At 33.5% G+C, this 23,419-nt stretch overlaps 2 protein-coding genes and 1 pseudogene across 2 annotated transcripts; 2 read left to right on the forward strand and 1 right to left on the reverse strand.

The window, feature by feature from the left end:
• The first annotated feature begins 9,463 nt into the window (after positions 1 to 9,463).
• LOC117926850 lies at positions 9,464 to 11,620 on the forward strand (annotated as a pseudogene).
• Positions 11,621 to 13,022: 1,402 nt separating this feature from the next.
• On the reverse strand, positions 13,023 to 13,427 carry LOC117926851 (putative disease resistance RPP13-like protein 1). Its single transcript, XM_034846139.1, has 2 exons — positions 13,344 to 13,427; positions 13,023 to 13,289 (listed from the first exon to the last, which is right to left on the reverse strand). Exons 1-2 carry the CDS (start codon positions 13,425 to 13,427, stop codon positions 13,023 to 13,025), a joined length of 351 nt encoding a protein of 116 aa, XP_034702030.1.
• Positions 13,428 to 17,029: 3,602 nt separating this feature from the next.
• Positions 17,030 to 23,206, forward strand: LOC117927134. Its single transcript, XM_034846546.1, has 2 exons — positions 17,030 to 18,068; positions 22,702 to 23,206. Exons 1-2 carry the CDS (start codon positions 17,031 to 17,033, stop codon positions 23,095 to 23,097), a joined length of 1,434 nt encoding a protein of 477 aa, XP_034702437.1. The 5' UTR covers position 17,030; the 3' UTR covers positions 23,098 to 23,206.
• The last annotated feature ends 213 nt before the right edge of the window (positions 23,207 to 23,419 follow it).

The raw sequence follows: 23,419 nt of genomic DNA on the forward strand, positions 1-23,419 counted from the left end.
AAATCTAGCAATTCAATCCAAATCCACAAAGTTTTATTAGAATATCAACCTAGTCATCTGTTTCTCATTTACATTCAAACACCAAACCCATCTTTAAGATTAGTCTCAAATTTGTTCACAATCAATCAACTTGAGTTCTCCAAACCTTATGTCATAATGAAAATCTGAAAATAAAAATAACGATATGGCAATTAGTAGGAAATTTAACTACAATTTTATATTTAGAAAAAAAATAATCATAATACTTATTTTCTATTATCAATATCACATGCTTATTTTTTAAGTGGTTGTTAGTAAGGTCAAGCTAATTCTTTTTATTTGGCTCAAGTTAAGTCAAATTTACTTCATGCTAACACAATCTCAACGCCAATATAAAATATCAACGCTAATACAATCTCAAGAGATATTTTTAGGTTTGCAACAATACTATTCCTACATACAAAAATCATAGCTCAAGGAGTAACACTGGTATCAGTTGTGTTTAACTTTGAGATTGTGTTAGTCTCAAGACTTGGTGTATTTGTAATTTTGTGCTTACCCCAGGTATTGACTTAAAATGTAAGCCCAAAATTACTTTTGGCTTAGAATTTTGTGCTAGCCCGAGATTGTTGTGAAATTATATCGACTTGATTGGAATTTGGTGTTGTTCTTCGAATTTTGAGGATGAGTTAGTGTAACTCAAACCACAAGGAAATTAAGGCTTAACTTTACTTCATAAATTTTGAGTTAGATGTCAGATAAAATGACTAATACTTCAATTAATCACAACAAAATTAATTCTAGGCATAATATATATATATATATATATATATATATATATATATATATATATATATACACATATGATTCTTTGGTCATGTCAAAATCTCCTCAAAATTAATGATAAAAAATTATCCTAAGAATAAGAATAACAAAAAATAAATTAATGAAATGCATGAAGACAACAAAGAAGTTGAGCAATTTCTTCATTTCTAGATCAAATCAAGAAGTTCAATGAGGGAATCACCATTGATAAATTCAATATAGTAACAATTCAAAATGGCAAAAAGAACTATAAGGAGTCTTAAAGTTAGGTCACTTTAATTACAATATTTTTCTTGAAAGTCTCATAGTATAAACCTTTTGTGGGCGAATCTCAACTATGGATAACACCTAGGGGGTAAATAGGTGTTTTTAAATGAATTTGAGATGGCATCTCACAAATGCTAATTATTCTCATAATTTTTTTTAGTTGTTTTGATCTTCATTTTCAATCCTAACAATAAGCAAGCAAAGTAAAAGTAATAATGGATGCACCAACACTATCCCAACAAGATAGCTAATGCAATTCACATGCAAATGAGTCAACACTCCCCAACTAAGATATACAAGACATTTCATCTACTCAAAACCACACTTTCACATATCCATATGTTAATTAATACAAAATGAGAAACTATTTCATACTATTCCAAAGCTTAAATGTTCTAATTCCATCTCATTTCCTCAATCAACCAACATAATAAATCAATGAAAATTTTATAAGCTAAGATAAACTAATGAAAGGCTGAAATAGAAATAAAGATACAATAATACTAAGATTTAACATAGAAAACGTTGGAAGAGATAAAAACTCATGAACCTACAAGTGATCAAAAGCATCCACTATAAACAAAATTAACTGAGTATTTGGATTTACCTAGCCCAAACCTTGCATACTCTCCCAGATCACTTACCAAGTAACTTCAAACTTTAGCTACTCACTTTCTTGTTTTGGAGCATACTTAGAGTCCACAACAAGCTTGATCTCAACCTCTTCTTGAATCCATACAAGAAAAAATTTAGGTTATACACTAAAGATTATGAATATGAGAGTAGGGATGAAAGGTACATTGAATCAACCCATTTTGAAAGAAAATTTCTCACTTAAGAGATGATTTTCAACTCAAAACCTATAATTTTTTTTTTCAAACCAAAAACTCCTAAAATAGGTAAAGAACTTGAACCACTAGGAGGCCACCTAGCTCTCACAATTGTAAAACCCTCTTTTAGAAAAAATGATTAAATGCCAAGGTTTTAATCTCCATTCAATAGCTTAGATTTGGTTGGAAAAAAATGAGGATTTCATGCATGATATAAAATCATGATCGGATGAGAATATGAAATTCTAGGTATAATAGAAATTGCTACCCTTTAGTATGATTGATTTGTAATTGATCTAAATGCTTTAAACACAAAATTTTACATTCTTAAAGCTTCAACTCCAATTTTCAACAAAAAACAAAAGTTTAAAATTAAGTTGATCAATATTGTTTGATATCATCCATTACCTCAAAATACTTACTATACGCTTTAGCAATCTTCCATCACAATTAATTTAAAAATGATAAGAATTCAGTAGAGGATTTGAAGTAATTGAGCTAGGAGAACACAATGGGAATTTTGACCTCGAATTGCCAACACATGAAGATGCTTTCAATCTCCCCCTTTGGAAAGTCTAAGACAAAACCCTTTACAACATGAATGAGTACAAGTGTAACCTAACCTACTCTCATAAAAGGTATACACATTCTCATCGTTGTAACCTAGATACTATAAAACTTGTCACCAAAATTTGATAAACATTAATAAGTAAGTACTATTGGGATAAAGCCTATAAAAGCATGACATGATGTCATAATAAATGGATTTCAGTAATATTTATAGCATGCATAATTTTGATTTTCCATTCACCATCCTATTTATAAATTATGTATGTTAAGCATTCAAGCATGCATAACTTGTATTGTACATGATTTAAGTGCATTAATAGTAGTATGAAAGATCATAGAATAAATTAATTTTATGTTCTTGCATTTGGGAATTTATAAAAATTTACAATGTGGCCCAAATGAATCTATTATATATATGAATGCCACATTTAAAAAAAAAAAAAAAACACTATGCATTTAACTAATAATTCATGGATAATAGTAATGGTTGCTTATTATTTTATAAAGATCACAAGTATAAAAAAGTTCAAATATAAAATATAAATGTTTTAAGCAAGATGTAATTTGAATTGTCTCTTCCAATACCATAGACTCTTCCATGGTTTGATTTGTTCTATAGTTGCACATGGTTCAAATCATTCAATTTGTTTAAGGAAGGAATAAATCCTCAATTAGAACAAGATTACATGTTCATTAGATATTTTAATTTTTAGTGTACTAGTGAATGGTTTTTGAAAAGGTGAATCTCAATAATGGACTACACCTAGAGGGGGGTTGAATAGGTGTTGTAGAACAATTTAAAAATTCTCCTAACAAAGATTACCTAACCTTTTACTTTCTCAATGTCAAGAAACTTCTCTTCCAACAACTATTCAACAAAGCAAAACTTCCACAAGCAAGAATGTATGCACCAACACTCCCCCAACAATTTATAAATGCAATACACATGCAAATGCTTCAACAATCCTCAAAAATAAATCAAAAGAACAATTATCTCCTCAACTCATATCAATTTACTTCATGATATCATTAACTAAAATGAGCAGAAAAACTATTAAGGATATTCCATGGATCATCACACTTATATCACCTTATATTTCTTCCATTCAACATGTTTGCCCAAACAATCAATGATATCAAAAACAAAAATTAAATCAAAGTGTAGAGTGAGAGAAAGAGACAATTAACACTGGATTTTAATGTGGAAAACCTCTGAAGAGATAAAAAACCACAGGCCTACCACCGATTGAAACACTCCACTTTAAAGAATAAAAATCGAGTATAAGGTTTTACCTAGCTCAAGCCAACCAATCCTTCCTGGACCACTTGACTAGTACCTTCACTTACAGCTTCTCACCTTCATCTTCTGAAGCACACTTGGAGTTTGCACCAAGCTCAATCTCGACCTCTTCTTGAATCCACATAAGAAGAAAATGGGTTTTTGCACAAACCTAAATAGAAAGAGAGATTGAAATATGAATGAAGGAATGAATCAACCCATTTATTGCTCAAGAAAATCCATTAAAAAACTAGTTTGGAAAACATTAAGAGAAGTGGATTTTCTTTGCAATCAAAAACCCCAAATTAGGAAAACAAGATGAGAAAATGAAGAACACATGAAGTGGATGCTCTCTCCACGTTTTCTGCAGTCATTGCCCATAAAATGAGAGAAGATTCCTTTTTGAAGTGTAAAAAGAAACCTTTAATCTAATGGCTAAGATTTGATAAAAAAAAAAAATTAGTTGGATCGATCCACCCCTACACCTGAATCGATCCAGAAACAGGAGAATGAAAGCCTTGCACCAAAAACCATTTCTCCCAACTTTCTAACACATTTAAAGATTAAAAACCGGGTTGATTCACATTCAATCACCACACATTTGGCTACATACCTCGGCCTCTTAGCAAAGTCTTAGTCTTCAAAGTCAAGTAGTCCGAAGATGAATTGGAAAGCCGAGTTAGGGGACACTTAGGAGTTTTGTTCGGAATTGCCAACCTAGCTAAACACTCACAATTTTTGTTGGCCAAAACACATATATGATTAGCACATAATTGAATTTTGATGTATGTATCTTTTCCTATAAGGTTTCCCATAAAATTGAGGGTTAGAGAAGTTTTATGGCACTTGTGAAAAAGAAAAAGGTTCTCTAGCAAAGATAACCAATCCTTTGAAAATAATTCACCTAATAAAGAACGGGAATGTATTGAATACAATTTTAACTATTGTATAAATTTAAAATTAAATTTTGTTTTTTTCTTATAGTTCAATTGTTATATTTCCTTAAAATTCTAAATGGAATTAACTTGCAATGTGCACTTCGATTGTACATCTTTCATGGAGTTTATTTAATTTGCAATACAATGAGACAAGACATCATTAATGAGTGTTACGCTGGAAATTTATAAAGAAGATCAACTGCATCATTTTTTATGCTCCAAGATTCTAGTTGATGTGAACATTTTCTTCGCAATTATTGCTAAGAAGACCTATGCTATCCGTATCCATGGTTAATTCTATGGGCATCTCATTACAAGGTACTTGAGCATATTATGGTGAATTGGTCTGCAAACAAGTAAAGAGAGAATGCTTTGAAACACTATAATGCAGTATTTACGCTACAAAGATGAGAATACTTATTATGTATACAACCAAAATTTTTATGCAGATTTTGGAGCTACAGGACACATGACAAATGATGTAGGGTATGTTAACCTCTTCCAAAGTTTATAAAGGTCAAGACATTATTTATGTTGGTAATGTTAACAAGCTTTCTATTTCACACACTGGTCACATCCAATTACACACACCTCATGGCAATTTAGAATCGAAAAATGTCCTTGTGGTTCCAAAATTAAAGAAAAACTTGTTGTCAGTTAGTCAATTTTTTGCTACTAATAATTCATGTGTCTTTGAATTTAATTCTAATGGTTTTGTCATAAAGGATCAAAACCAAAAGATTCTAGCGAAAGGGCATAAATAAGGACATCTCTATGCACTTGAAGAAGAGTTGAATAAAGCTCTCACTGCAGTTAAGGTTGGTACCACACTAGTTGGTGTTTGACACCAAAGATTAGGTTATCCTCACTTAAAGTTTCTTCAAGTTTTAGATAGCAAGAGTGTTATCGAGATTTCAAAATGGTCAAATAAAAACTCTATTTGTACAAGCTGTCAGTTAGGGAAAAGATGTAAATTACTTTTTAATAAATCTAGTTCCAGATCCCTTTTTCATTTGGAGTAGATACATTGTGATTTATGGGGGCCTGCTCCAATTACTTCTACTCAAGGATTTCATTATTATGCAATCTTTGTTGATGATTTTAGTAGATATACTTGGCTATATCATCTTAAATTTCAATATGATTTCTATGGTTCCCTTATTAAGTGTCAAAAATTGGTCGAAAATCAAATTGATAGAAAAATCCAAAATTTTCAATGTGATAATGGAGGAGAATTCACCTCTAATGTTTTTACTAACCATTTGGCTCAATATGGAATAGAACAATTATTATCTTGCCCAGGTACACCTGAACAAAATGGAGTAACAAAAAGAAAGCACAGACATGTGATGGAAACGACTTTCACCTTATTATTCCATGCCAAAATGCCACTTAAGCTTTGGATAGATGTTTCAACTACTATAAACAGGTTACCTTCTTCATCACTTAACATGGAAACTCCTTTCTTCTAGATATTTGGTAAGCATCCTGATTACAATACCTTAATAGTCTTTGGATGTTGTTGCTTCCCCTATTTAAAGCATTCCAATACAAATAAATTTGAAGGACAAACCTTTCCTTGTATTTTCATTGGTTATAACCCCTTTCGTAAGGGGTGTTGATGCTTACAACAAAAAACAAATGAAGTCTATATATCAAGACATGTGGTGTTTAATGAAAATGTTTTTCCTTACTCTTCTAAAGTAGCTCCTAAGTCTCATGCTATGCAAGACCTACAACTCATGACCTTCAAAAATGTTGTTTCATCACAAGAACAAGCTTAAAAAACAAATAATGTTGACTGCAGCGACATTATTGATCAAAATCCTTGCCAACTACAAGCATCCAAGAACTAGAAGGAGAATTATTTGTTGAATTACCCATCCAAGAATCCGCTGCAACAGAAGCTGTCTTAGAAAAAATTCCAACAGCTGCATTGGCTCTTCAAGGAACTAATAATGTGTTAAATGTGCACCTCATGCTAACACGAAGCAAGGCAAAGGAAAACTCTGAACTCCACTCTATAATGGCACTTAAAGCAAAAAGGAAAGACCCAACAAAGGAACCAAAATCACTAAAATCTGCTTTCAAGCAGTCTAATTGGGTGATGGCAATGGAAGAAGTTCAAGCCTTGGAGCACAACAGGACGTGCATGGACCCTGGTACCTGGACCGAATAATGTCAACATCATCGGATCCAAATGGATCTTTAAGATAAAATAAAAGAAAGATGGGTCAGTGGATATTACAAAAGGGTTTTCTCAAATTCTAGGATTAGATTTGATGAAACTTTTAGTCCACTTGTCAAGCCAACAACAATTTGCCTCGTTCTATCCTTAGCAATAACGTCTCAATGGTCTATTAAGCAACTAGAAGTTAAAAATGCATTTCGACATGGACATCTCAAGCAAAAGGTTTACATGGAACAACCTTCAAGTTTTTCTAATCCAGACTTTCCAGATTTTGTATATCTTCTTCATAAATTCTCATATGGTCTTAAACAAGCACCTCGTGCTTGGTTTTTGATAGACCCTCTCAATTTTTACCAACCTTGGGTTTCAATTGCAGCAAGGCAGATTCATCACTTTTCATTTGCCGAAATGAAACTGATTTAACTTTATTGTTGGTATATGTAGATGATGTGATCATTACTGGTAGCATTACATCTTATATACAACAACTCATTTACAACCTTGGCCAAGAGTTTGCACTTAAAAGACCTTGGACAGTTACACTACATCCTTGGGCTTGAAGTTAAATTATTCCCTAGTGGTTTATTTCTCTCACAAACCAAGTATACCTGAGATCTTCTCAAACTGCAAAGATCGATGCTAGAATCCTCCAACTTGTCTACACCCATTACTGTTAAACCCCCAATCACACCAGATGATAACATACTAGTTGATACAACTGAATATCGCAGTATTGTAGGAGCATTGCAATACCCTATCTTTACTGCTTTAGTGAAAGAATCCATGGTCGTTTATCTGATATTTCTCACGGAAACCACTTTGGGTGGTTTGCTGCTTTAGTGAGATGATGTAGTACTCCAAGACTTCGAACCACAGGAAAAACTTGGGAAGGTCTTAACAGAAAGCTTAGGCCATAATATGAGACGAGTCTAGCCAAAAAGGAAATTTCCTAATGAGATAAGAGTTTGGCCAAAAAAAGGAAACCCCACTAACCCCAATATACAAACCTTTTATAGAAATAATCAAATAAGTGATTTGAGACAAGATCCAAAATTATAGCTTCCAGATAGTTGACTAAGAGTGACTCTGGTACCTGAAAAACCCTAAGATAAAATTTGACATTCAACCAATTATAAGCAAGGGAGAATTTGACTAACGACTATGTACAAATCTTTACAAAAATAATAAAATAAATGGAGACAAGATTCAAAATTATGACTTTAAGATGGTTACACGAGTGAAAAAAAAAAATACCAAGACAAAAATACTAGGGCTGAAGTGGGTTAAAAGTGCGGACAATTGGTTGATCTGAATCGTATATTGTTTAATTAGAATATAAAGATTTTTAATTTTTAGCTTTAAAAGAAGTATATATTTTGTTTGATAACTTGTAGAAACCCCAATTATACACAGACATAGCATGGGTTAGGAATTCTCAACCCGACAGGCCAAGTTTGGTACGATTTAATCTTCTTACCCATCCAACCCAACCAAGTTGCAATCCTAATTATACTTTGTTGTTAGATCCTACATGTTAAACTCAGCCTAGGCTATTACAAAACTTGTTTGGCCCAAAGCAAATTTGCCAGTTGCCGGCTTGTTATTCCGATTGTGATGGGCTTTAGCCATGAGCAGCACAGCCTGTGCACCTTCCATAGTTGTCAAAAATATTAAAATTTTGTAAAAATTTCTTTCAATTATAAGGAAGTCAGTGAATGAGTACAATTGGCTAACTAGAATGGGTAAAATGCGTTGGAGTTATGTTCCTATAAAAATTTTAAACCTGAGCTGCCATCCTGGAAGAAGACAATTTTTAGTAAGAGGCTTAAGAATCTGATGATCCTTTTATAAAAGAAATTCTTCATTTATTTTTTCTTAAAAAAAAATCCCCCTCTTCAATTTTAGAATAGGGTATTTGCACTCAGAGGCATTACCCTAAGATTTTCTCTGTAAGCGAATGTCGAGTATACATGTGTTCTTCAGAGATTCATTTTTCCCAAAAGGCAAAAGAGATCTGTTTGCCTTCGATTATAGAAACGGGTGTTTGGCTCCTTCTCAAGCACAACTACGAAAATTTTGTATTGCATATAAAAACTATTCAGTCTCGCATGCTTCTTCAATATCCTGTGTTTTCCCAGAAAGATGGAAAAAAAAACTCTGCATGTAATTTGATTGTCCGATACCTAATGTGGTTTGAAAAACTCTGCATGCTACTAGACTTGGCATCAAACGCACCCAAATTCTTTGGCTAAAGCAATTGAATGCGATATTCCATGCTTAGTGTTGAAAAATCAAAACATGCATTGAAAAAACAGTACCTATTTGGAGGATATTGCTCTGTAAGAGTGACGTCCAGCTCCAGAAAGAAATGATTGATGTTAATTTTCTGAAGTGGCAAGTGGAACATGCAAGAGGAAATTTGAAAGGACGAACGCGTGAGATGAAAAAATTTCCTGACCGGGAAAATTATTCTAATTTGGTGCAGCCGGCATGTTGGAATTTAAACATTGAAGCAAGGAAAATCAGTATAAATGTGAGGTATTGAATCGTAAGTTGAGCACCATTCTCCAATCCCTACTCCAACATGGATTTGCCTTCTCATTTCCTAGCAATTGCAGGGCTTATTCTGGGGTTGGTGTTTTGGTATAATCACTGGAGAGGTAAGACTCTTACTCACAAGAGTAAGGGCATGGCCCCCCCGGAGCCCTCCGGTGCCTGGCCATTTATAGGTCACCTGCACCTACTACAAGGAAAAGTCCCAGTTTTCCGAACCCTTGGAGCCATGGCTGATAAGCTTGGTCCTGTGTTTGTGATCCGGCTTGGAGTGTACCGAGCACTTGTGGTGAGTAATCATGAGGCTGTTAAAGAATGCTTCACTACCAACGACAAGGTTTTTGCCTCACGCCCAAGTCCTAGTGCAGCCAAGATCCTAGGGTACAACTATGCCGCATTCGGCTTTGCTCCTTATGGACCTCTTTGGCGTGAGATGCGGAAGCTATCACTGCTGGAAATTCTCTCCACCCGTCGCCTCAGTGACTTGATGCATGTGCAGGTTTCGGAATTGCAAGCTGGCATCAAAGATTTGTACATACTTGGCAAAGATAACAAATGGGTGAATTCAAAAAGGGTGGTGATGAGTGAGTGGTTTGAACACCTGACCTTCAATGTAGTCCTGACGATGATTGCGGGGAAGAGATATTTTAACAACGTTGTCCATGGGGGTGAGGAAGCAAGGTCCGCTATAGCAGCAATTAAGAAATTCATGTCTCTATCTGGGGCCTTTGTGGCATCAGATGTGATCCCATTTCTTGAATGGGTGGATTTACAAGGCCATTTGTCCTCTATGAAACTTGTTGCAGAGGAATTGGACTCACTTATAGAAAGTTGGGTAGAAGAACATAGAGGGAGGGCTCAACCGTGAGGCCATTAGTAGGCTGGACTTCATAGACGTCATGCTAACAATGCTCAAAGGCGCTTCCCTGTTTCGCTACTCACGCGAGACTATTATCAAGGCAACAGTAGTGGTATGTTTTTTTTTATATCTATATATCTATTTATATGTATATATATATTGGGCATCTTCTTGACTATCAGGAATAATAATTAGGTTGAATGAAAGAATTGACTGATGAATACTTGACCCGGCCCCCAGTTGCCCAACCCCATCACCATGTTCACACCCCTAGTCATGACTATATGGTAGCTAGCAATTAAATAGGAAAACACATACACGGATGCTGTTGGTAGATAAATCGAATTTCTAGGTTGGTTCACCCATGATCAGTTGTTATGGGGCATGAACTGCCGCCCATGGGTTGAGCAGGAATCCATGAACTCTTTAGTAGAGTGTAGAAACGAGGAAGACCAGAAAAGACTTGTGTGAAAACTACTAGACTTAATCAATTGATCAACCCCAGGTCTTCGGATGATGCAGAAACGGGCAATATAATCATTGAAAGCAACTACCAAATAATTCAAGTAATGTATTCCAAAATTTTTGTGAACCGTCAATTCCCTTTCATAAATATTATGCATTTGGATGATCCTAGGTTCTTTCTTTTGATACCTTCTCTCTTCTAAACCTTTCGTTTTGTTATTTTCTGAAATTTAAAACTAAACATGATCGTGGGGGGCACTGATACCACTTCTATTACCTCTACATGGCTCTTGTCTGCATTGTTGAACAATAGACATGTTATGATGCATGCTCAGGAAGAGCTAGACTTAAAAGTTGGTAGAGACAGATGGGTGGAACAATCAGATGTCCAGAACCTAGCTAGTTTACCTTAAGGCTATTGTTAAGGACACCCTAAGGCTATACACAGCAGCTCCCCTATCAGTACCACACGAGGCAATGGAAGACTGCCATGTTGGTGGCTATCACATTCCCAAAGGCACCCGCTTGCTGGTCAATGCATGGAAGTTGCACCGAGATCCTGCCGTTTGGTCTAACTCTGAAGAGTTTCAGGCAGAGAGGTTTTTGACAAGCCATGCAACTATAGATGTTTTTGGCCAGCATTTTGAGTTAATCCCATTTGGTTCTGGCAGAAGATCTTGCCCAGGAATCAATTTGGCCTTACAAATGTTACACCTGACAATTGCTCCGTTGCTTCAATGATTTGACATGGCCACACCATCAAATTCTCCAGTGGACATGACAGAAGGGATAAGTATCACCATGCCTAAGGTCACTCCACTGGAAGTTATGCTTACCTACTGCCTTTGTGCTGAACTTTACTAGTGCTACATAAACTAATACCAAAAAAGTAAAAAGACAAGCACACATAGCATTGTGTAAATCTCATGATTTCAACAACATAGGGTACTGGCTCGATTCTTAGTTGATTCATCAGATTGTCTGTTTTAGGTATATGACATTGTAATGAATAAATGTAAGGGCATGGAGCATCGAGGCAAGGCCTTTTTTTTTTCATATAAGTTTTGGCGAGTGGCCGCTAGGATATATGCAAGTGATCTTTTTAACTATGTAAACATGATCTCTCCATATATGATTCTATGGATCAGAGTGGTCTAGAGATGGCATCAAGGCAGGGTTGAGACAAGTGACCCCTATCCCAACCATCTTCAATTTATGAAAACTTATTTTCATCCTCATCTCAATTAAAACTTTTAACGGGTAAAAATATGGTAGGCATGAGAATTTCTCATACCTTTTGCATATCGCTCTGTTAATTTCAACTTTTTTTTTTTAGTTTAAAAAAAAATAATTATGTTAATAGATCTAAATCATTCACATTTATTTATACCTTATAATAGTTGCAATCCATAGTTAGATATTTGTTTAGAAGACATAATTTATTTTTTTAATGACAAATAGAATGAAGCAATTATATGAATTGAAATAAGCAAAAATAGCATGTAAATGGTTAGCCTTCACTAGAAAGAATATCATGGTAACGTTTTAGAATTTAATAAGTAATTTCTTTAAAAATGAAAGTGGGATTGCTACAAAAAGAAGTATCGATTCCAATGCTTAAATCACTAACTTGTTCAACATTGAGGTAAGCAAAATATTTAAGTTATGGTTGGGTCTTTGAAAATTTGAGAGAAGAAAATGTGAGGAAAAAAAGTAAAGAGAACAAAATAAGGAAAGAATAAAAGAAAATATAAAATAAATTTAAATTTGATAAATTATTGTATTTTACTTTAAACTCATTTAATTTATTTTAACTTTATATGTAAAGTTATATAATTTAAAAATACATAAAATTTTAATTTAATTTTTTTATTTGATAAATTTTAATTTTAATTTGATAAATTATATTTAATTTTTTTTTTTATAATTTTCATAATATAATTAAAAATGAGGAAATTATTTTTCTTTTATACATATCGCCTGCCTCTTCCATTCTTTTATTGCCATATGGATGTAGAAAATATTCTACTATCCAAAGTAAAATCAGGTTGTCTTTATTGAATTGATAATCCTTGGAAAAGATCTAACAATAAGCAAAGCGCGCACCGCTTTAGATGCAAAGGGAGATGTTGGTAACTCAATCTTAACAATGGAGGAATTGCAGTTGGCAGATCCCCATATTTCACTTCTCAAAATTTCATCCCATTCCCTTTTTTGGACCCTTGAGTACAAGAGACTATCAAGTGCTTTTACTGCTAAAGGCAAACTATGGCACTTGTCCACAATCTTCAAACGCAAATTTTGTAAAAAGGGACCAGTAATCTTTTGGGGATAATTCTCCAAGAGGATAAGTCTGAACTGCATGCATGACTGTTGCAACACCTTTACTCCGAGTAGTCACAACAACCTTGCTGCCCAGCCCAGCAGCTACAAGTGGAGTACGTAACTGATCACATTCCATGCAACCTTCATCCCAAACATCATCAAGAACAAGCAGAAGCTTCTGGTCACCTAGGCTCTCTTCCAGTTCAAGCTGAAGCAAATCTAGGTTATTCCTTTGGAATCAGAAGGGGTTGCAGAACCAAACCCACGCTTTCAAGGGGAAGTGTTTCTTCACTCTCTCATCTTTATAGAGGAGCTGAGCCAGTGTGGTCTTGCCTGCGCCAGCCATGCCGAATATGGAGATCACATCTAGGAACATTCCTAGAATTGAGAAAAAAATCCTCTAGAATCAAAATTCTAGATTGGTAAAATAATTGAAGTCAAAGAAGATCAAATTCATAATTTTCACATAAAATCAAGAAGTTCAATGAGAGAATTACAATCAACTACTTCAAGATGGTTAAAATCAAATTCAAATCAATTTAAAAAAATTATTTTTGGAAGTCCCACAAATTTTTTATTTTTATTTTTTTTAAAAAAAGGCTTACTTCTATTGAGATAAATAAACAAGAACCACTGCCAATGGTCACCAGTTGAATTGTAGGCATTGCAATAGGAATGCCAAACAAATGTCAAAGAAATGCCAAAGAATATACATGAGAGAGATTTGTAAAATTCTAAGCCTACTTAATTATTGTTAAGAAATGCCAAAGAAACATATGCCAGATTATTTTTTAAATGATTCATATCTCGCTAAGTCATAGAACGGCGTGTTATTATCTTTTGAAAGAAGCGGAGAGAAAAGCTCCTCCAACTAACTCCAGGGCCATGTCTGTTTCTCTGCAGAGGAAGCGAAGGAATTGAGAGGAAGATGAAGGCAAGCAGGTGCGAACTGGAAATGAAAGACACATGCAGGAGGTTGTTAAGAAGAATGGAAATGGCCCAGCAGCTTTGCTTATTTCAATATTGACTCAGCGCCATTAATAATTGAGTGGAAAGTAACGAAGAAAACTAAAAAGTTAAAAAGACAAAGCAAAGCGTTGAAAAAAAAGGGCAGAGTTAGCACATGGCCGGCTGTCACTTGAAGGCTACACCTTATAATTTACATAAATTTACACCAAGTGGCAATTATAACAAAGTGGAAAGTTGGCCGTGCCATCACTCAACCGATGCCCCATCCATATATGTCTGCTTTTTATAAAGGAAGCGAAAGAATTCAGGGGAAAAAAGAACAAAAAAAAAAAAAAAATGCTTACTATGGCTTACATAGCCAATTTCAAATCAAATGAAATAATTAGTTGGATTGGTATAGGGCAAGTATGACATGTAAATGATAATCTTTTTCCATTTAAAAAGTAATTTCTTCAAAATTAATGAAATTAAGACAGACTGAAATTTCTTCAAAATTTCAGATTGTATTGCTTGAATCACCATCTAATTTAACATTCATAAACTTTGAGTTGATTTTCATTTTCTTTTATAAATTCGTTTGCAGTCCACGGCATTTTGAATTGAGATAGGTGCAACAAAAACTTAGTAGAATCTCTTCTTGTCTTGACATATAGTATCAGTACTCTCATTGCTACTACTGCTACTTTTGTCCATCTTGTAGTATTCTTTCATGTACACCTCGAGCATAAAACCAACCTGATTTAATATTTTCATAACATTTTTAATATTTTTTTATATAAAAAAAAAATATATATATTTTAAAATATCAAATTATAATTATATCATCAAATTTTCATTTTTTAAAAGATACGTACATTTATTTCTACTTTTTTTTATTACTATTTAAAAATTTTATTTTACTATTTAAATTTTTGTATAAATACAAAAAAAAAAAAAAAAGTTTTTAGAAAACATTGTGAATGGATTTACAACCATATCAATTTGAATCCAATTCGAGATTAAAAAGATCAGACTGGATTGAGCTTGGAATTTTAACTCATTTTTATGGAAAATTATAACATGGAAATATAGGGGTGTCAAGACTCATTTTTCAAGCCAAGGGCTTATGTCCATTAGCTTTTCATAAAATAAAAAAAAAGTGAAAGAATTAAAAAAAGAGAAAAGAAAAAAAAAAGAAATAAAGAATGAAAGTAGTGAGACGTAAAAGAGTTCGTCAAAGAATTTACAAAGGAAAAAAAAAAAGGAAATATGATAACTAAATATAAGGGTGCAATTTGGACAAGATAATTTAGTCCAATCTAACATTTCAGCAAATTAGGCAATCATTTTCAACGCTTTGTTAGTTTTAGGTTAATTTTGTTCAACTCAAATCAAGGTTCGAACAATCTAATTGTAACTCAAACACGATTTAATATTTTAAAATATTAATAATGTATATTATTTTATATAATAATATGCATTTTTTTTTAAAATTCTAAGAAGAAATATCAAATTATAATTGTATTATATACTTTTTTATTTTTTTGAAAGATATATAAATTTATTTTTATTTTTTTTATTACTATCTTGAAATTTTGTTTCATTTCTATTTAAATTTTGGCATAAATATATAGAAGAAGAAAGTATTTAAAAAACAATATTCTAAATGGATTTTGAATCATACCACCTGATCAATCCGACCAACTCGAATTTAAGAGAAAAAAAAAGGAATTTAGAAAAATGAGGTTAAATTACACTAGAATTGAAATTTTTATTTATTTGACAGATTCGTCGTGAAAAATTATAACAATGTGGAAAGATTGGTGAGTCATGTCTCATTTTTCAACCTAAGGGTCCATGTGCATCCACATCTGAATAAAAAAGGTGAAAGAATTCGAAAAAGAAAAAGTAAAAAAGAATAGAAATAGCTAGAAGTAAAAGAGTCCATTAATAAGTGAAGGAATTAAAACTATTATTTACATTGGTGATTGTCGCATGGTTAGATTTTTCTATGATATCAAAAGGTAATGGTTCAATATTAATCATATGAACATAATGTTGTGGAAAATGTCATTAAAGTGTCTTTGACTATACACATAGGATTTTGTACTCAGGTAATTACACCGATCGAATCAGTAAAATGGCAATTAAAAGAAAGGGGAATAAGGCAAAAATCCTTGGCTTTAGTTGGAGAACATTATCAGAGGAACACTGGTGCCAATTCCTTAGCCATGGCTAATTGGTCACCACCCTTCAACTTCCAATGAAATTTCAATGTATTTGTTGGATCATTTTTATGAAAAAATAGAAGAATGTGGAAAAATGGGCATGCTATGACTCATTTTTTAATCTAATGTGGAAAGATTTATTTATAAAATAAAAGAATGGTGGGTGGGTTATTAAAATAATAACAATGTTGAAAGATAGGAGTGGCATAACTCATTTTTCTAAGTCAAGGATCCATGTGCACCGGCTTTTCATAAAAGAAGTTAAAGAATTCAAAAGTAATTATTTGGATTGAAATGCATGGAGAGAGTCTAGCATGCAAATGACGCAATCTTTTTACTTTTCTTTAAAATTAATGAAAGTATAAGATTGTTGTGATTCCATTGCTTGAATCACAAACTCATTCAGCATTGGGATAAGCTACAGATTTCAATCTTGTAGCTTGTGAAAAAGAGAACTTCAGATTCCGATTCCTGTACTTGAAAAATTTACTGGTAGACCCAGACAGTCCAAAGGTATAAAATCGATTCCACTGCTTGAATGTGTGGTTAGACCCATACACTGCCAAAGATGAGAATTTTGTTCGGTAAAAATTGGCATCCCAAGGTGCGAATCTCAATCCATGTTTCCTGGGCCGCAAACCCGATGCATGCATCCCAAGGCACACATCTAGAAGCGCAATTCCCGAGGCACAAATTACAATGCACGTATGAGAGATCCATCTGAATAATTCAGACCAATCTCAATCATCATTTCCACCTTTTCGGCATTTCCCATGGCTAGAGCTCCATCTGAATCCTGTGGTGATACTAACATTTCACACTGGTCTTTCTGCTCACCCAAACTCTTTGTTTACATCCTGGCCGCTTGTGTCATTCTCTTGATTCTCTTCCAGATCCAATATCTTGACTCCCCTGGATCTCCTTCTTCTTCTTCACCTTCATGGCCTCTCATCCACTCATGGAAAGCAGTGTCCCAAGAAAGGCCAAACTGCAGCCATGAGCTCCTAGCCTTGGCCGAGAAACTTAGTGATGCAGTCACGTTTCTCCCTCTTAAAGATCTCCGCTACGCCCAAACTGCCCAGCAAGGCCACACGTGGTTCATGAGCTCCCTATATGATACTCACGTAGAAGGCGAGGTCCAATACCAACAATATCCTTCAGCTGCCTCCAGAGGCAGGCTTCTATGCATAAAGGGACGGGACACCCACGACGGCGCGCGCAACTCCTATGCCTTGGCATGGACGGACGCTCTTCCTCGAAATGCCACGTTCTTGACGGGCCTAACTTTTGTTTCCTACAATCATTATGACTACGACAACATATGGCACGGGCTATCAGCAATGGTACCATTCGTGGCGTGGCACCTGAGAGACGGGCAGTGTGCAGTGCCGGCAAGGTGGGTTCTGTACCACTGGGGGGAGCTGAGAATAAAGATGGGGCCATGGGTGAAGAGCTTAATGGAAGTCACATTTGGTGGGTCAATGAATATGGAAGAGTTTGGCGATTCTGGTGATGAAGGAGTGGCTTGTTTTGAAGAGGCAGTGGTGATGAGGCACAATGAAGGAGGGATGTCTAGAGAGAGGAGATTGGAAGTGTATGATATGATGAGGTGCAAAGCCAGGGAGTACTGTAATGTGAGGAATGAAGGTAGGGGTCTGGCGGTGATAGGGCTGACAATGCTGATGAGAACAGGGGCGAGGTCTTTCAGGAATGAGTCAGCTGTCGTTGGAATCTTTCAAAGGGAGTGTGGGAAGGTGGAGGGGTGCAACTTAACGGTGGCTTATGCCCATAACCTCACCTTCTGCCAACAGGTTAGCATAATATTCCTTTAATTCGTTTCTATGCAAAGATTTTCTGTTGCAAAAATGCTAGTCACTTCAATACCTATTTGATCCTTTCACAACTATATATTTTTCACACTTAACAAAATTGAAACTCATAATAATAAAATATAGAAACCTTCTAAGAATGATTATTCAAATGTAAATCAAGTTTAACTTTCCAATATGTTCCCTTACGCTTGATTTTTAATCTAAGTATCATCCTTAACTTTCTAAAATCTTTCAACTTGAGAGGCTTGGTAATAATATTCGTAATTTAATCTTGATATTTTGCAAATTTTAATTATAATTCTTTCTTTATAATGCACTCGCTAATAAAATGATACCATGCATCGATGCGCTTGTTTCAATAATGGTATACTAGATTTTTTTTATAATGCAATTAGTGATTTGTTATCCACATAGATCTCTATTGGTTCCTCTTACAACAAATTAAGCTCATCCAACAATTTTTTAGCCAAATTGCATGACATACACATGATGTTGCTAAAAAAATTATGTTTCACTAGTTAAAAATAGGCTACTTCTTTAAGTTTCAAGTGATTGTGGTATCTCCCATAAAAAATTAAAAATAATATAAAATAATGCCATTGGTTCTTTTTTTATCATCCAAATCTTCACCCCAATAACTATCAATATATCCAATAAGCTTAAAATTGTCAAAATGTGAATAATATAAACCATAATGAAGTTTACCTTTGATGTGATAAAGAATTTGTTTGATGATCTTCTTGTCAGTCACTATATATTGGCGCTCTTATACAACAACTAGTAAGTCTAACTTCAAAAAGAATGTTTATCCTTGTACAATCAAATAGTGTAGGCTTCCAACTATGTTTTTATTTTGTCTGGGATCCACCTTTTCTCCTTTTTCATGTTTTGACAATTTAACAAATAGGGAAAGAGTATCATAGTTGCTTCTTGAGCACCCCAATCTCATTCTTCTTTTTTATTAAACTTAAGACCTCTTGTAATAGCCATGATGATCATTATTTAGATTGTATATCATGTAACCTTTGTACCTTGAGTCATAACCAATGAAAATATATTTTCCACTCTTTTCATCTAACTTTGATCGTTTTTTATCCCATATATAAGCATATGCAATGCTTCCAAACACTCTCAAATATGAAATGTCTGACTTTCTTCCATTTCAAGATTGTTTTGGTGTTTTATTCCATACATTTTGATTCGGAGAACGATTTGACAAATAAATCGCACAATCACCCATTTTGGCCCAAAATTCTTTAGGCATCTCCTTACTTTTCAACATACTTCAAGTTATGTCAAGAATAGTTCTATTTTTTTCTTTTAATTATACCATTATTTTGTGGAGAATGTGAAATTATTACGACTAATACATCATATGACAATTTACTTTTGTCTTTTACTAGAATTTTGAATGTATCTCCAAAATGAACATGACCACTTTTTGATTCATCAAGTTCTACAAATAATTTTGAATCCACACATATGATTTCTTGTTCTAGTGTCAAGGTATCATGTGTTTTTATCTTCATTTTATCCTTTATATGCCAACAAGATAGTAGGTTCTTCTTGACATTTCTTTTGAAGATAATTGGCTTGTCCTTCCACATTGTTAGTGACACTTCCATGTTCACAAGCATAATGACCATATTTTGACAATTATAACATTGAATTTGGGATTTATTCATTTTGTCTTGAGTTGTATCATCTTCCACCCTCTAATAAGGAATATGAAGTTTGACTTGTTTTTTCATTATTTGATGAATTATAATCACCTCTTTCTCTATTACCTTGGTCATGCCCATGGCCACGTCTACAACCACATCCAAGATTATTCTAACTTCTTTTATTGAAGTTTTCTTTATTCTCTTTTAATATAAGTTTTGTTTGAAGAACTTATCCTAATTTTCTTGGTTCTTCCTTTTTAGTTTCTCTTCATAGGTTTGCAATGATCCTATAAGTTGATCAATGACCATAAAATCTAAATCTTTATATTATTTAATGACTATAACAATGTAATCAAACTTTGAATTTAATATATATATATATATATATATATATATATATATATATATTTTCAACCATAAGAGTTCGTTTAAACTTTCACCTATTCTTTTTAATAAGTTCACAATAGCTAGTACTCTAGAAAAATAATCAAAGATTGGTTTTGATTCTTTCATGTTCAAATCTTAAAATTTTCCGTAAGAGTTTGAAGATATATATATATATATATATATATTGGTACCTTATCAACTCCTTTGCATGTATTTTGTAACATTTCCCAAGCTTCTTTGGAGGTAGTTGCACATGAAATTTATAGAAAAAAAAAACCTTAATCCATTGCTTGATAGAAGATGATGAGAATCTTTTTTATCTCTCCTAATCCTATCTTTCAAAAAATCCCTTCGGTTTGAGGATAGAACGATTTTACCTTGTGGCTTTTCATAGCATTTCTCTATAACCTTTCATGCATCTTGTGGTCCAAACAAAACCTTCATCTTGATGTTCTAATTATCATAATTGTCTTTGTTGAGTTGAGCAACTTGAAATGGATACATTCCATTAGCCATCTTTTTTGTATGGCTCTAGAACCAATTTATTGGAGTAATAGAATTGAATGAGAAACACAAACTGCAACATAAAATAAGATAAAATTAAGAAGAATTAAAGATTTATTGTCCTCTACCACTATTTTATTCAAATATTACATCATCTCTTATTTATAGATACTCACATTTAACAAAGTAGAAACTCCTAATAACAAAATATAGAAATCTTCTAGGACTTGACTACTCAAATAAAAAATCTGAAGTAATCACCCAAAATAAAATATTTTCATTGCCTTGTGGAGCTAAGTCTAATTATAATTTTTAGAAATTTTCTAACTCAAATTGAACTTTCCAATAATCCTTTCGATATGTGCAATTTTAAGTGTATTAGAAATAGGATATACCAAAACAAATCACCACAACTTTGGGTGTAATTACAAAAATAAATGTTCTTGATTGAGTCACATTTAAGAGATTGTTCAAAATAATTAATCTTTTATGCATTCAAACATCCTTGAACGCGAATCTCATCGATAGACACACCTAGAGGGGGGTGACTAGGTGTTTTTGTCCAATTTTAAAGGTCTCCTAACACTAGTTAACTAACCTAAATGTTTTTTTCAATTTTTCCTTCTCTTTACAAACACTTAAAAAACACAAATTAGAAATCACATGCAAATATGAATGCAACAACACTCCCCAATAAGAATAAAATGCAACTCACATGCACATGTTCCAACACTCCCCAACACAAAACCTTAAAACAATTTCTAATGAATAACAAGAGTAAAATTTCTCAAATATGCCTATGAACAATATTCAGAAACAACATTCAATGTTCTTAAAGGCAACTCATATCTATTTTACCTCAACATTCAATCAAAAATTAGATGTCCAAATTATCAAAGATAGCTAAAATTGAAAATGAAATGAAGAGGATAATGAGAGACAATGAGATAACACCAAAATTTATGTGGAAAACCTTCAAAGAGTTAAAAAAACCATGAGCCTACAACCAATCAAAAATCCACTTTGAAGAACAATCAAGGTGTACAAGGATTTACCTAGCTCAAGATCTTTAATCCTTCACGGACTACTTGAAAAGCACTTTTTCACCTCACCAAGATGTCTTCATCTTCAGGAACATGCTTGGAGTCCTTCCCAATCATGATCTCGACCTTCTCCTTGAAGCTCCATTAAGAAGAAAATGGGCTTTCACTCAAACCCAAAATGATTGAGAGATGAATGTTCCAAAAACTCAACCCATTTATTTATTTATTTATTTTAGAAAATCCAAAAAAAAAAAAATGCTTGAAGATTTGAATGAATTTTCTTGGAAAGCAAACAACATCTTAAAAAGGAAGGGAATGAGGAATACAAGAACCGACTACTACAGTCTCTTATCTCCATAATGGGAAATTTTCATTTTAAAGAGATATGAAACCTTAATCCAATGGCTAGAACAAGATCACAAAAAAGTTATTTGGATCGATTTGCCCCTGCACTTGGATCGATCCAGAAATAGGGTAACCTACAACTTTTAGCAAAAATATTTTTCCCATGCTTTCCTAACTTTTTAAAAATGATTCAAGACAATCAACATTATGAAAATAGGGTTGATTCAAATTCATTCAACACAAACTCAGTTACTTACCTTGTCCTCTTAGCAAATCCAATATCTTGATCATCAAGTCAAATAGTCCAACAATAGATTTAGAGAACCATAGCTAATAGACACTTAGGTATTTTTTCTAGAATTGCCAACCTAACTACAACACTCACAGTCCTAATGCTAAATTTAGTGGAAAAGCTTCAAACATGTCCTAAAACACAAGGGCACTTACCATGCTAATTTCAATTTCTTATCTAGAGTGCTTAATTTGAAGGTTAAAAAATGGCACTTTAGATTTCATGTCAACACTAAAACAAGGTTTCACACATTCTTTTTGTGGAGTTGTTCGTATCCACCAAGTACATTTAAAATGGGAAATTAAGCTATAAGTTTACTCCACACATATATACTCTAACAATGACGCATATTGGCATGGGTTAATGTATTGATCCAGGTGAAATTGATGAGCTTGACAGACATTGTAGTATCTGCACATGGCGCCCAACTAACCAACTTGTTCCTCATGGACAAAAATAGTAGTGTGATGGAATTCTTTCCCAAAGGATGGTTGAAACTTGCAGGTGTTGGTCAATACGTATTTCATTGGTTTGCTAGTTGGTCTGGGATGAAACATGAAGGAGCATGGCGGGACCCAAATGGAGATGATTGCCCTTACCCAGAAGATGATCGGCGTTGCATGTCCATCTATAAGAATGGCAGAATCGGATATAACGATACATTTTTTGAAGAGTGGGCAAGAAATGTTCTCATGAAGGTGAAGACACGGAAGATGGAAGAAGCCTTGAATAAGAACACTACTTCAGTTTTAGGTGGTTGTGCTTGTAGTTGAAATGCTAGACTACCAATGCTTAAGCACATTGATTATACTATTTAGTTTCCATGATAGAAACGATATCTTAATTGATGGTTCTTTTTAATTAAAATTTTTAGCGCACAAGTATCAACATAAGTATGAACTTTTAGAAGTTACTTTTATTGTGACCACAATTGTATCTTCAGGTCCCTAAACATTAATGCACATGTTAAAATTAATATTCCTAAAAATCTTTATTTTTCTTTAACTAGCCTATAAACAAAAAATCTAGAAGTTAGATGTAGATGTCTTCGAATAACATATATAATCACATCAAACAAGTGATTTTTATTTGCCC

The sequence above is a fragment of the Vitis riparia genome, chromosome 12 (assembly GCF_004353265.1).
Source record: "Vitis riparia cultivar Riparia Gloire de Montpellier isolate 1030 chromosome 12, EGFV_Vit.rip_1.0, whole genome shotgun sequence".
In the NCBI taxonomy this organism is placed as follows: Eukaryota; Viridiplantae; Streptophyta; class Magnoliopsida; order Vitales; family Vitaceae; genus Vitis; species Vitis riparia.